Genomic DNA, 15,455 nt, shown 5'->3' with positions numbered 1-15,455 from the left:
CGAAATATTTGAAAACATGAAAATTCGAGAGCAACAATATTTGCAAAATAGTGTTGTATACGCTCTATATATTTCGACCCTCGATATAAAGTTTTATTGAGTATTGAGCAAAATCAAATGGCTAAAGACCATCTTAAGGATTTATGGCATACGCAAAACTCCATTATTTACAATATATTGGAGGCTACGACAATACCTATTGGTCATAGTAATAATAATAATAATGATAGCAACATTAATGATCTTGAAATTTTACTTTTAGATAGAGAGAAAAAAAAATCAAATTATCATAAGATAGTCAAAAAATGTTTATTGCATCCTTAATAGTAAAGTTCTCAGAAGTTAGAAGAATAAATAAGGATATAAATATTTTAAAATTCTGGGAATAAAATTCTTCAATATATTCAGAATTATATATCTTATCTAGAATCTTCATGGCTGTGCCGGCGACACAAGTATAATTTTATAAAGATAACTATCTATTTTAGGTAAGGGTAGAACGTGAATTTTCATCTTAAAAATATATATTGTCTACTTTACATAGAAATCGCAAGGATTATGTTTTAGAGATATTATGATTGTGGGAGAATAAAACATTTAAAATGTAAATTATTTCATTTTTAAATTTTTCATTTGTAAATTATGAATATGTATATATATTGAATAATAATAAATGAATGAAAAAAAATCTAATTTTGAGCCATTATTGTTCCCTGAATCCGGACCCGAAGCCTGGACCCGGGTCCTTTCAAATTTTATTCCAGTACCAGAACCAGGACCTGTACTCTTTTCTTGTCGAAGGGTTCAGATCCCTGTTTAGAAGTTTTATGTTTTAATAGGCATAAAATTCTAAAAATTTTGCTTTTCCATTTAGATTTAGTGGTTAATGGCGAATGAAATTTAATAATTTTTCTTTAAATTTGGGGGCCGAAAATATGGAGGATATTAATGGCGGTGAGAGGGGGGGGATTAAAAGGCCAAGATTAGAAGCAAAAATCCTATTGTGTCTGGGTAGGGAGATAACCCCAATACCGTTATTATCCTTTACAATCATAAGTCACAAAAATCATTTTTTAAAATTTCTTAATTTCATTTTGCTATGCTTTTAAAAGTGCCCTTTTATTTTTTTAGGGAAAATAACCTTTTTTTTAGATAACAATTTAAAATAACATGATATTTTTAAAAAATTTAATATTTTCAGAGGGCTTTTCAAATTTTCAAAATTTTTAATCTTTTAAATATATTTTAAAGGCTTGATATTCTACACACTCCCCCCCCCCCCATTAATGCTATTAAGCAGCCCCCATCTCTTCATGCGACACTTGTAGCCATGGCCCTGTTAGGATAAATGGTTAATGCTGATATAATCGATATCAGGGGTATTGGTGAATTTTGGTTGAAGGAAGCTTAGCCCAATAAGACTAAGATAATGATAAACAGACTTAGGTGGTATGGGCATACAATAAGAAGGCCTATGAACTACATAGGAAATAAGGTTGAGAGTTTGGAAGTGTTGCGTAAACGTAAAAGAGGAATGCCAAAACTTCATTAGGGCCATAAAGTTAGAGCCAATATGAAGAAGTGTAAATTAGATAAACGAGATAGTATAAATAACATAAAGTGGAGAAAGATATTGAAGGAGCTTAACACCAGCAAAGGTGAAAGCTAAAGAGAAAAAAAAGAAAGAAAAAAAGGATGATACAAAAATAAAACCTGAAGAATTTTATTTTTGAAATTATTTTATTTAAGTATAAGTAGTATACCTGTTTTTTGTTAATTTTTGTCTCATTACTTTTTAACATTTGATGTTTAATTTTATTATTTAATAAAAGCAGTAACAGTGATAGGTTGTCAATTATTTGTATATATAATATACAAACCATAAAAATATAAAATGGCTGATGTTGAATTGATTCAAAATTTAACTTCGTACAAAATTCAGTTTGAACAAGTAAATTTATTAAATATTTATCAAATAAAATATACAAATAAATTTTGATAAAAGGTTGAGGCTGCATTGTCAACGGACCCGGAAAACGACGATTTAAATAAACTTAAAAAAGATTTAGAAGTAATTTCCGAAATTATTCATTAATTATAAGATGTATTTTTAAATAAAATTTTTTATATAAATTTTAAAGTATTTGACTATTTATCAGATGGATTAAGGTTAACGCCCAATGCTCATTTTATTTTACTCAGGTTAAAAGATATAGACATCTGTATGAAATTATATTTATTTATAAATTTATAAAAACTATTGTAACAATATCAAAAGTATATCTTTGTCATTATCTAAACATAATAATTTAATATATTTTTTTGTAGGATGTCATTGCCCTAACATTAGATTTGATACAAAGGCAGGATGCACCTCCTCATAATCGCAGAGTTGTTGAAGAAGAATATTATAATATAGATTGGAAAGTGGGAGATAAATGTTTTGCAATTTGGTCTAAAAATGGAAAGTAAATTTAAAAGTTATTAATTATTTGATTGCTTATATTATAGTTATTATGAGGCTATAATAGATGAGATAATTGATAGCAAACATGCAACTATTACTTTTGCCAAATATGGAACAAAAGATGTGGCTATAGTAATATTTTATATAATATACTAAAAGAAATGATTTTTTTTCAAGATTAAAAGTTTAAAACCATATTCAACGCAATTTAATCAAGAATTAAATAATCTACATTTAAAACCACAAAAAATTGAAGCAATAGAAGCATCAAGTTATGCCTCTGTTAATCCTTTTAATCCAAATTCTATCTCAACTAAAGATAAAGTCAAAACAAGGTTTTTAATAATCATCCTATACATGTTAGTTGTTTTGTTAAACGGTTAGTTTTGAGCCAATTTATAATAACGGCTAACTTCATACAGACAAATATTACCCAGGCCTGAAGATTTTGCTCACAGAAGGAACAAAGATCCAGACATATTGTTGAAATCTCGAGGCTTAGGCAATATTTATCTGGCTAAATTGAGTTAGCCATTTTTAAAAATTGGCTAAAAACAAGCTGTTTAACAACACTACATGATAGCATAAATGTGATATTCAACATCTAATTTTTGAGTATGTGTTTTAAATTTAAAAATCTGATTTTATTGGAAATATATTCACTTATTTGTAGAATCCAACAATTTCTAAACAATTTTGCCCATCTATGGAAAAATGAACAATATATTATATTACATTTTCAAAAATCACAGTTAGTGTTGCGTAATTGGTTAATTTTAGCCAACCTAAAAATCAAGCCCAATTAAACTAAGCCTAAAAATTGGCTAAGCTCAATTAGGCTAAGCCTAAAAATCAGCTAAACCTAGTTAGGCTAAGCCTAAAAATTGGCCAAAATAAATAGTCAAAAATTTTGCATCGATGCCTAGCATATTATTTATTTATTAGTAAAATAATTTATTTTATTTATATTTAATGTAAATATTTTATTATTATCAACAAATAAACATGATATGATTTAATATTTTTTATTTATATTGTTTTATTATAAAAAAAATAATATGCTGCTATTGTAGAAATGTAATATTCTTTTTAATATAATTATTAGTGATTTTCACAATCTACTTTGTAAATACATCTTTTAGGTGAAATCTTTTATAATTTTTTTTTATCAATTTTGTAAAATGATCTATATTTTATTAAATGAAGTGTTTTTTTTAAATAAATTTAAAAAATATTTATATTAAACTTTTTTGATGTTATTTTATATGATCTTTTTAAGGATTATATTTTTTAATGTGAGAATTGTCATAATCGTTATTTTTAAAGTTTTTTGAATTTTTTTTACGAATATAAGTTAAAATAAGTATTGATAACATGTTTGATTAAAATTTAGTGAAGATGTACCGTAGAAAAGTGATGGTTGTCATAATCGTTATTTTTAAAGTTTTTTGAATTTTTTTGACAAAAATAGATTAAAATAAGTATTGATAACATGTTTAAATTAAATTTAGTGAAGATTTACCGTAGAAAAGTGACAATTGTCAATCATTATTTTTAAAGTTTTTTTAATTTTTTTGACAAAATATGTTAAAATAAGTATTGATAACATGTTTAAATAAAATTTAGTGAAGATGTACTATAGATAAGTGACAATTGTCATAATCATTTTTTTTAAAGTTTTTTGACATAAATTGGCTAAAATAAGTATTGATAACTTGTTTAATTAAAATTTAGTGAAGATGTACCATAGAAAAGTGACGATTGTCATAATCGTTATTTCTAAAGTTTTTTGATTTTTTTTGACGGAAATAGATTAAAATAAGTATTAATAGTATGTTTAAATAAAAATTTAGTGAAGATGTACCATAGAAAAGTGACAATTGTCATAATCATTATTTTTAAAGTTTTTTTAATTTTTTTGACAAAATATGATAAAATAAGTATTGATAACATGTTTAAATAAAATTTAGTGAAGATGTACCATAGATAAATGACAATTGTCATAATCGTAGTTTTTAAAGTTTTTTGACATAAATTGGCTAAAATAAGTATTGATAACTTGTTTAATTAAAATTTAGTGAAGATGTACCTTAGAAAAGTGACGATTGTCATAATCGTTATTTTTAAAGTTTTTTGATTTTTTTTTGATGGAAATAGATTAAAATAAGTATTAATAACATGTTTAAATAAAAATTTAGTGAAGATGTACCATAGAAAAGTGACAATTGTCATAATCGTTATTTTTAAAGTTTTTTGAATTTTTTTGATATAAATAGGTTAAAATAAGTATTGATAACATGTTTATATGAAGATGTACTATAGAAAAGTGATAATTGTTATAAACGTTATTTTTAAAGTTTTTTGATTTTTTTTGACGGAAATAGATTAAAATAAGTATTAATAACATGTTTAAATAAAAATTTAGTGAAGATGTACCATAGAAAGTGACAATTGTCATAATCGTTATTTTTAAAGTTTTTGAATTTTTTGTTTAAATAAGTGTTGATAACATGTTTAAATTAAATTTAGTGAAGATGTACTTAGATAAGTGACAATTGTCATAATCTTAGTTTTTAAAGTTTTGAATTTTTTGACATAAATAGGCTAAAATAAGTATTGATAACATATTTAACATAAAACAACATTAAAAAAATCCAGGACGGGCCGGCCCTGAATATATAAAGTACGGACTAAAAATCCTGGCCAGGCCTAATTTTTTTTTTACAAAAGGAGCAGGGAGGAAATTTTTATATTTTAAAAATTAGGGTCGTGCAAATAACACCTCTACTGCTATCTCATAAATTAATTATTTACAAAAACCACATTTAAAAATTCATATACAACACTTAATATGAATAAAAATTACCTTTAAAAATATTTAATAAAAAAATTTATTAATATTTACATCAAATTTTATGAAAAAATAGAAAAAAAAATGTCGAGGTAATAATTGATTATTTATCAATCAAATTATCTTTAGCTTAAAAAAAATAAATATTTGTATTTTAATTTCTTAACCTATAAAATTAATTATAGCACTAATTTTAATCCATTTGTTTCAAAAAACTTAAAAATAACGATTATGACAAGTTGAGAGTACATATTTACTAAATTTTTATTTAAACATGTTATCAATACTTATTTTAAAATATTTTCGTCAATAAAATTAAAATAACCTTAAAAATAACGATTATAACAATTGTCACTTTTCTACGGTACATCTTCACTAAATTTTATTTAAACATGTTATCAATCTTATTTTAGCCTATTTACATGTACAGTCTATATAAATATATTATGCTTATTTAATGACCAAGGAGGCTAATATCATTTTTAAAAATTTTTTTATTCTATTTACCAATGGGGGCTAATATTATCACCAGGGAAAAATATTATTACTAATGGGGTAAATTTTTTTATTCTTTATGAATACTTTTTACCCACTCAGTGGTCAAATATAATCACCTTCACCAAAGGGGGCAAATATTATCATCAAGGGAGAAATTATTATTACTATTGGTGTAAATATTAGTCATACTTTATAAATACTATTTGCAAATATTATATAAATTCTAATTACCCCTAGAGTTAACTATTTTTGCTCAATATCAAGCTATAAATAAAAAAATTTTTTTACTTTAAAGATCAAATAAAATCTTATTTATATTATAAAGCTCAAATAAAATCTTATTTTTAGGAAAGAAATAATAAAGGCTCAACAAGAACAAAAAAAGAAAAAAGCCCTAAAAAAGGCACAAAGAGTTAAACAACTTGATTCTGAAGGGGAAGTCGAAAAACAAAAATGGAAGGATTTTTCCATAAAAGTTAATATATAATTATATTATGATGTGTATAAGATTCATTATACTTTATACCAGGTACCTGCTGGCTTGGCCTTGACCCAGGCTGTATTTTAATTTTTTAAATATACCTAGGTCGGGCCTACAAGTTCTTTTTTAAAAAAATAACCAGGTCTGGCCAAATATTTAAAATTAATCTAGGCCAGGCAGTGCAAATAATATCACAGCAAGTGTCTGCTTTATACATATTTATTTAGTTGTTATATAAAATTGATAAATATTGTTTATAATAATAAAGGCCCGGCCCTACTTTTGCACATCTCTAATTCAAATAAGCCATTTTCACAGTATATATTTTTTTTTTAATATTACTTTCTCATATTAAGCCAAAATCTTTTATAAATTAAAAAATATTTTTTGTAAAATATAATCTAACTAAAAGATTCAAAACTTTTCAATCAACATTATCACAAGAAATTTGTTAAAACACTTGACTTCTGAACATAATATTAAAGAAGATATTTCATCAAAATCGCAAGATTTAAAATTTTTTTAAATCTAAACCAAAATTCTAGACAAATTTTAAAACCTCTAAAAAATGGCTTCTATCAAGAAACTATTATGTTATGCTGACTTATTGCCTTTTCAATCAATTGATAATATAGGAATTAAAGATTTTTTGAAGCTATCAAATTTATAAAAAAATTGATATATTATCTATAATTATTCTACCTTTATTTTTTTTTGGTCTATTGAAAATTGGCTACAGAGGAATATTTACAATAGTTGAATTTCATAGCCATGCTAACATTAAGATTACACATAGACATTAATGATTTATATAATAATTGATAATTGCATATTCATTTGTTCATCCTTTTTCTGTGTAGCTTACAACCCAGAATAAATTTTTAACAAATTTATTTTTTCTAAATTCTCCCTAATTTGTTGTCTAATATAAATTAAAGATATAATGATTTAAATCTTATTTTAGAAATATCAAGTTATCAATTTTAATTCTGATTTGCCAGACAGGACCACTAAGCAGTACAGCTCTTAATGATGTTTACCTATCAATGAAAGCATATTTACAAGAACAAATTAACTTAGGGCCAAAATTTTGCTCAATTACATTTGATATGTGGACAAGTCAATACAGAAGAAGAAACTATATTACATTTACACTTCATTTAATAAATGATAATTTTGAAATGATTTACTTATCTTTAGCAACTCATTAGATAACCCAAAAACACTCAGGTGAGACTATTTTAACTGAGGTTGATAAAATAGAAGAGGAATTTAATTTAAAAAAGAAAAAAATACAAATGGTCACATATGCTGGGCCTAATGTTAGAAAGGGTGTTCGATTAGGTGAATATGAACACCGCTTATATTTGGGTCATGGTTTACACAATCTGGTTACAGTAAATGGTAATAAAAAGGTATCCTTTTTTAAAAATCTCATCAAAAGAATTAGAGAAATAATTAATGCTCTAAGATATAAAACTGCAGAGTATGATAAATCGAGCTACTTCATTTTGAAAAAATAGATTGGAGATATAATCTATAATAATGTTAAATTTATAGATAAATATATATTTTTTCTGGCTCTCAGAAGGCACCCTTTCCAAGAGAGTCAACATTCTATCACCCAACAATACATTTAATTTTAATCCACTTGCCTTTGATATAATTTATTTGGTACTAAAATTATCAGTAGTGTTTCTATCCTTTATTGTTGGCTCCAATGAATTTAATGTAATCATACCATCTGTATGAGAGTTTAGAGCCAGAAGCACCCAAGTCTTGTGCCCAATTTTATCTTATTTAATTGCATTTTCAAGTTTTTCTTATGCATGATACAGAAATTCCATCTCTATGCTATTAAAAATATAATTTATCACTATTCATATATATTTACCTTAAACTAATGGTTGATTAACCATCTAATTAGACCTGTGCGCCGACAAAACTATCGGCGGCCGGCGCGATTTTTAAAAATTTTATCAAAGGCCGGCGGCGCGCCGATTTTTAGCCGCCGTCAACAAAAGCGGCGTAAATCGGCGCTGTTATAAATTTTTATATAATTTTTTTTTAAAAAATAAAATATACACTACACTACACATATCTTGGCATATTTTTTTAATCTTTATTTAAGAAAACTCATACATTCAAAAAAGATTTTGCAATTTTATAATTGTCATGTATAAAAATTATTTTATTAAAATTTTTCGGGCATAATGATGACCTCCTCGAATTCAACGTCACAGCGGTAGAGAAAACTCTTTCACTGGGTGTACTAGTCGCCGGAATACATAGAATTTTTTTCGCCAGCCTGGAAAGATTGGGAAGTCCACTCTTCTTTTCTCTCCAAAAATTTAAAACACCCATTTCTTGTGAATGTCGTTTTCCAAGTAGAATGTGGCATTCTTGTTCTAAGTCACCTAATGTGGAATCATAATTGTTAATTGTGGAATGTTTATTTGCCAGTTTTGTCAAATAACTTGAATTTGATAATACCTCTTGATCCTCAGTCGCTATATTTACTACCTTAATATCATCATTCTCTATAAGTTTAAGATGTTTTATTATAAATTCTGAAGTTGTGCAATTTTGCTCTTCTATATACTTTGACACAATTGTCAATTTTAGAAATCTTGGATCTAAAAGAGAAGCCAGTACCTAGATAATTTTTTAAATAAAAAATAAATTAAACAAATGAATATACATGTATATTATTACTTGCAAATCACAAACCGGAAATCGTAACGCAAGTTTTTTTAGCATATTTTCCTTAAGTGAAATTATTTCAGAACTATCACTATCATTTACTATTAAATGTGTTTCAATTTCACTTCTAAAAAGTAACGCCAAGTTTAACGTAGGCCCTTTTTGTGCTGAAAGAAATTCTACAGTTTCTTTAAATTTTGATAGAAATGCCAATAGTTCTTCTACCAGATCAGATTCATAGGTTGATAATTTTAGAAAGGTTTCCCAATTCTTTTTAAAACATTATTTATTAAATTCTTATTTAATCCCGATATGCTTTCTTGCATAATTAATATACTATGCCAACGTGTTGGGACATTTAATTTTAAAGTTTTCATATGCGCGGAATTATTATTATTATCATTGGAATTTCCAATTGGTATCTGGGTATGGATCAGTGCTATCAAGATCTAACATGTCTGATGTTAAATCTATTGTACTTAGGCAATTTCTTTGATCTGCCTCGAATTCAAATTCAACCTCTGCAGTTTTATATCTTAGAGCAGTAATAATTTCTCTAATTCTTATGATGAGATTTTCAACAAAGGGTACCTTTTTAATACCATCTACTGTAACAAGATTGTGTAAACCATGACCCAAACATAAGTGGTGTTCATATTCACCTAATCGAACACCCTTTCTAACATTAGGCCCAGCATCTGTAACCATTTGTATTTTTTTCTTTTTTTTAATTAAATTCCTCTTCTATTTTCTCAATCTCAGTTAGAATAGTCTCACCTGTGTGTTTTTGGGTTATATAATGAGTTGCTAAGGTAAAGTAAATCATTTCAAAATTATCATTTATTAAATGAAGTGTAAATGTAATATAGTTTCTTCTTCTATATTGATCTGTCCACATATCGAATGTAATTGAGCAAAATTTTGGCCCTGAGTTAATTTGTTCTTGTACATATACTTTCATTGATAGGTAAACATCATTAAGAGCAGTACGTCTTAGTGTTGTCCTGTCTGGCAAATCAGAATCATAGTTGATAACTTGATATTTCTAAAAATAAGTATTTTGAAATTTATAACAGAAAATCATTATATCTTTAATTTATATCAAACAATAAATTAGTTATTAGGGCAAATTTAATATTATTTTAAATCATTCATGTCTATGTGTAAATCATATTATTAGCATGGCTATGAAATTCAACTATTGTAAACCTTCCTCATCAGCTAATGCTATTTCAATAGAAAAAAAAACAACATAAAGGTAGATCTATTATGAATAATATATCAATATTTTTATAAATTTGATATCTTCAAAAAATTTTTCATTCCTATATTATCAATTGATTGAAAAGGTAATAAGTCAGCACAACATAATAACACATAGTTTCTTGCTAAAAGCTATTTTTTAGAAGTTTTAGAATTTGTCTTTGGATATAAAATATTTTTTTAAATCTTGTGATTTTGATAAGTATCTTCTTTAATATTATGATCAGAAGTCAAGTGTTTTAACAAATTTCCTGTGCTAATATTGATTGAAAAGTTTGAATTCTATAGCTAGATTATATTTTACAAAACATATATTTGAATTTATTAACGATTTTGGCTTAATATGAGAGTATAATATTTAAAAAAAATATACTGTGAAAATGGCTTATTTGAATCTTCATCGTCTACAATAGCCTTTTCCAAGCAAGAATTACAATAAAATTTGTCCGACTTTATGGAAGTTATTTTATTATCTCTTTTTAAATGTAAGAAACCAAAAAATTTCCAAACAATAGATTTTTTAATTAAATGTTGATGCATCCATTTTAAAAATATGTAAAATTATGGTAACTTTGAACGATTGAATTTTATAATGACATCAATATAATTATAATTTTAAAATTGTAGAAGGATATGGTAGAGTGAATTTTATGATGAAATCAATATAATTATAATTTTAAAATTGTAGAAGGATATGGTGGAGTGAATATTATAATAACATCAATATAATTATAATTTTAAAATTGTAGAAGAATATGGTGGAGCTATATAACATTCAAAAAATAAATACAGAAAATTTAATGAGTGCGTGAAATATAATTTAAATATATTGCTATTTAATAACTATTTTTAATTTATTAATTTATTAATTCCTATTATATAATAAAAACATGTAGAAAATAAAAATTCATTAAAATCCTGATTGGCATTAATAAAATTACAACAGTGATGTTGACCAATTATTAGAATAAAAAGGTATAAAATATGAAAAAAAATTCTGCGCCGGCCGTATGCCGCGATATGAAAATCGGCGGCGCGCCGGCGCAATTTTCATAAACGGCGGCGTTTTCGGCATACCCAAAAATGCCGGCCGGCGCACAGGTCTACCTTAAACTAATGGTTGATTAACCATCTAATACTAATATAGAATTCAAATTTTTTAGTAACTTTATCATCCCATATTCTAAATTATAATAATATCAATTAATATAACCTAAAATAATATAAATATAAATTAATATATTCTAAAATTATATAAAATATCATTTAACTAAAATTATTATCAATTAATATATGAAAAAAATTTTACTTACAATTTTGTATCTATTTTCAAATTTTATAGCGCAAAATTAAAAAAGCATATAAAAAAGTCATATCCCACTCTACCATCTAAAATGCATAGACTTTTAAAATTAAAAAAAATTTTTACGATAGATTTGTGAAAATATTTAAACTAATCTTTAGAAGCTTAAATAATTTAATATTTCACCATGGCATTGGTAAAAATAAAAAAATATATGCATTTTTACTTTATCTGACGTGGGCATATTCTCACTTGATATTATATCTAGAAAAGATTTGGAATTTCAAATCGCACTACTTCATTATTAAATATCTAAAGGATTTTGATAAAAATATAGATATTTTATCATTTTATAGATTAAAATTACAAAGAAAATGGCAATAACGGTGTCGTCATTTTTTTAAAGAATGTTTATAGCACTACTATATGTTATTTTTATACTTAATAAATATCGATGCTGATTTGCCTCAAGCCTAAATTTTCTATCTATGATTTTAGAATTACATTTTTCTTAGCCTGATTTACCTTATTCAATTAAATTCGAAACTTTTAAAAAAATTCCATTAACTTCTGATTTTTTTTTTCCAATCATCAGCAGAGGTCGAATTTTCTAACTGGCCAATTGATATAATTTGATTAAAAATCAGCCTAGCCTGGAATTTTTCCTTTTAAGTCAAAGCTTGGATCTTAAAATTAAATCAATTTTTTTGGCTCTTTCTTAACCGGGTTTCCCGTGCCATCTTTATATAATTTTACAAATACAATTCATCAATACTTTTTATTTGTATACATATATAGGCTATAAGGTAATCAACTAATTTATGAATATTTTCGAACTTCTTAATTTATATTGATTAAAACATTTATCCGATGTCGGAATGAATAAATGGACACGTGTCTATATCAGTTTAATTTTATTTAAGAAAAATATATAATGCTTAATCTCTTCATTTTTTTTTATAAAAAATTTATTTATTAAACAAAATTCATCACAGGCCATGACAAAAATGAAAAAGGGTATCACCAAAAAAAGCATTTTCGCGACACCCGAATCGGAGGCAGGCAAAGTTGGGGTGGGAACTTGTGGTTTGGGGGGTAGACCCATGTCAAAGCCGCTCAACGTTGCTCCCAAATATCCTAGACAAACATGATTACACACAATAATATACTCATGCTATATAAATCGTATAGTTCATTCAAAATTTTTATAGTAATGTTTCAGCAAGAGCTGTGGCATGTTTTCAATTGTTAAAGTTATATTCGGAGATACATTGGAATTTTAAATGTTTTCTTTTATTAAACCTTTTATAATAAGAAGAATAGTTTGAAGATTCATTAATTGTATTTTATATATATAAATTTTTTTTAACCTTGTATCGAAATAAATGAATACCTTGATCAAGAATTTTGGCTCGTTTATTAATCATAATTATTTTCGTTTAAAATGAGAAATTTTTACTATTAATTGTCATCAATATTTATCTAGTCTAGTAACATTTTAGTTTAGTTGGATTGACTAGAGATAATCGAAGCAGATATTTTGTTATATTTATGCCTTTCATAAATGTTAACTTGTAAACTTCACAGATTATTAGCATCTTACTATTAGTATTAATTAATAATTTTTTTATAAGTGTCGAAAATATATAACAAAATTGCCTTTTAAATACTATATCATATTCTTACTATATAAATCTATATAAAACAAAGCAATTATTAAATATTTAAAATATTAGTATCAACAACTAGTGTCGTTAAACCTATCGATTTAGACGATTTTATTACTATTTTCGCCAAAATTAATATCACGCACTCGAAATTTTGTTAATAGATGTTAAAACCTTTCTGTCTTCTATGAAAAAAATCTCTAAGCTTGCATGATTTGGCTGAAATATTGGGATTTTATGTTTTTTTAGAAATCGAGTCGTTCAATAACAGTTGTTTAATATATATATAGAGTTTGTCCTAAAAAAATGCTTATTTCTTAAAATTCATTTAAAACGCACGAAACTTTTCAGAAACATTGTTTAACATAAAATAGTTGGTAAGGCTTATTCTAAAACTAATCAAATACTGAATTATTCGTACTCAATTTTTTCGGAACGAATTGAACACTTAACTATTCGTAATTACGCTATCGAATGAGAATAGTAAATTATTAAATTTGAACGAATCGATTTTGAATTACTCATTTTTCGAGTTTTAGTGGACATGTACTTTTAGTGTAGTGGGAAATAATGGTATTTTTGTTTTTCTTGCATATTATATTTTGTATATTGATTTGTGTTTTCTTAAATAATATATAAAGTGAGAACATTAATAGTACACTTCGATAAAAATAGTGCTATCCTAAAATTTTTATTTAAAAAATAGTAACCAATAAATAGTATACCACGTGAATTGTTAATGTTAAGACATAAGTACCATTTTTCCGCTCTATAAACCCCCATACCTTAGAGAGTAAGTGATGTAAGGAAGTAAAATATCATTTTTTAAAATCTTAGTTATATTACTAGTGATCTGCCTCGGGTCTAATTTTTCAAGCGGCCCGGCGCGAAATTTTTTAAAATAAATTATCCATGCCCGACTCTATCTCGAACAATTTATTTTTTATTTGTCCCGAAAAGTTCGACCCTAAATAAAAATTATTTGCCTTGAATTTATTTAAATATAGACAAATTTAATTTTTTTTTTTTGATATTCTACAAATAAAAAAATATTAGCACCCTTGTTTCTTGCAAGAGTTTTAAAATCAATTTATTTGACAAAATATAATGATAATCATGTTTAAAAATTTAGGTCTAATACAGCCCTAACCAAAATTATTGTTAAAAAATAGAGGCTCGAAACCCATTTGGGCAGACCCAGTTAGGGGTCTGGCCGTCTAGTATATACTACCAATATACCAAAAGTTTTTAAAAAAATCTGAAGAAGTAGGGTTGAAGATCAATTTTTTTTTTTAAAGTTGATTTGATATGAAATTTACCATATATATTTATGAATAATCCTTCTAAATTAAGATTTATGGAACAAAAATAATTTAAAAAAAAAGTTGCGTTGCATATAATACAGCGTTTATCCTTAATGGATTATACTGCCCACAAATTGAACGTTTAAGTTTTGCCATTATTTTTTAATAAAAAAAACATAACGCATCCCTTGTTCAAAATAGGTTGCCTTTTTATTAATATCGTCTATTCAAAATTTTAAATAAGTTCTAAAAAAAAAGGATTTTTTGAAAATTATATTAGCGTCTGCCTTTTTATTTCTTTAATTTCGAAATATTCCTTCATAAGATATAAGTAAGTTATTTATATTACATTTTTATATAATTATCACAAAGCGAAGGATAGAGAAGCCGCCAACAGAGTTAAACCCTTCTCGGTAGGTAGAATTACAGTGTCAATTTCTATATGTATTTTCGTAACGAAGAAGCAAACCTATTTGCATTTTTTTATAATAGTTGCTAACGCCAAAAGGTAATTTTGCCAATTTGAGGCCATTCGAAATGCAGCAACGAGTTTGAAACGCTCAATTTGTGAGCATTAATAAATTTAATCATGCGACCACATACCATCGATGATAATTATTCTGATAACATATCCCTATTTTTTTTTAAACAATATTAATGATATTGATTTTATAAATAAACTTATTCCAGGCGTGACTTAGATATAATTTAGTTCTAACAACTATAACACAAAAAAAACATACCTAACATAAAATTGAAATATATTTAGTAAGTCATTATAGATTAAATGAAAAAAAAAATTATTATTAAAAATTATTAAAGTTTCAAGATTAATTATTTTTTTTTAAAAAAGAATGAATAATTAAAATTCCATAAATATTTTTTGTTTTAAAAAAAAAAACTATTGTGCCATCATAT

General features: G+C 25.4%; 1 protein-coding gene across 1 annotated transcript; it reads left to right on the top strand.

Moving 5' to 3' along the window:
- Window positions 1–1,831: 1,831 nt before the first annotated feature.
- Window positions 1,832–12,938, top strand: LOC135929643 (survival of motor neuron-related-splicing factor 30-like). The gene is made up of 7 exons (XM_065466321.1): window positions 1,832–1,951; window positions 2,006–2,071; window positions 2,329–2,468; window positions 2,512–2,599; window positions 2,645–2,802; window positions 6,165–6,291; window positions 12,562–12,938. The coding sequence occupies exons 1-7, from the start codon at window positions 1,895–1,897 to the stop codon at window positions 12,715–12,717; spliced, it is 792 nt and encodes a 263-aa protein (XP_065322393.1). The 5' UTR covers window positions 1,832–1,894; the 3' UTR covers window positions 12,718–12,938.
- The last annotated feature ends 2,517 nt before the right edge of the window (window positions 12,939–15,455 follow it).

Source organism: Gordionus sp. m RMFG-2023, chromosome 5 (genome assembly GCF_954871325.1).
Source record: "Gordionus sp. m RMFG-2023 chromosome 5, tfGorSpeb1-WG-v2, whole genome shotgun sequence".
In the NCBI taxonomy this organism is placed as follows: Eukaryota; Metazoa; Nematomorpha; class Gordioida; order Chordodea; family Parachordodidae; genus Gordionus; species Gordionus sp. m RMFG-2023.
The sequence above is the reverse complement of the archived record's forward strand: the minus strand, read 5'-3'. Positions and strand labels throughout refer to the sequence as shown.

Bases quoted from the DNA above. Each gene is read 5' to 3' on its own strand.
- LOC135929643 (XM_065466321.1), top strand. From the start codon at position 1,895: ATGGCTGATGTTGAATTGATTCAAAATTTAACTTCGTACAAAATTCAG. The intron at 2,803-6,164 runs GTTTTTAATAAT...TCTTATTTTTAG, and splicing joins AAAGATAAAGTCAAAACAAG to GAAAGAAATAATAAAGGCTC. The intron at 6,292-12,561 runs GTTAATATATAA...AATTCATCACAG, and splicing joins GGAAGGATTTTTCCATAAAA to GCCATGACAAAAATGAAAAA.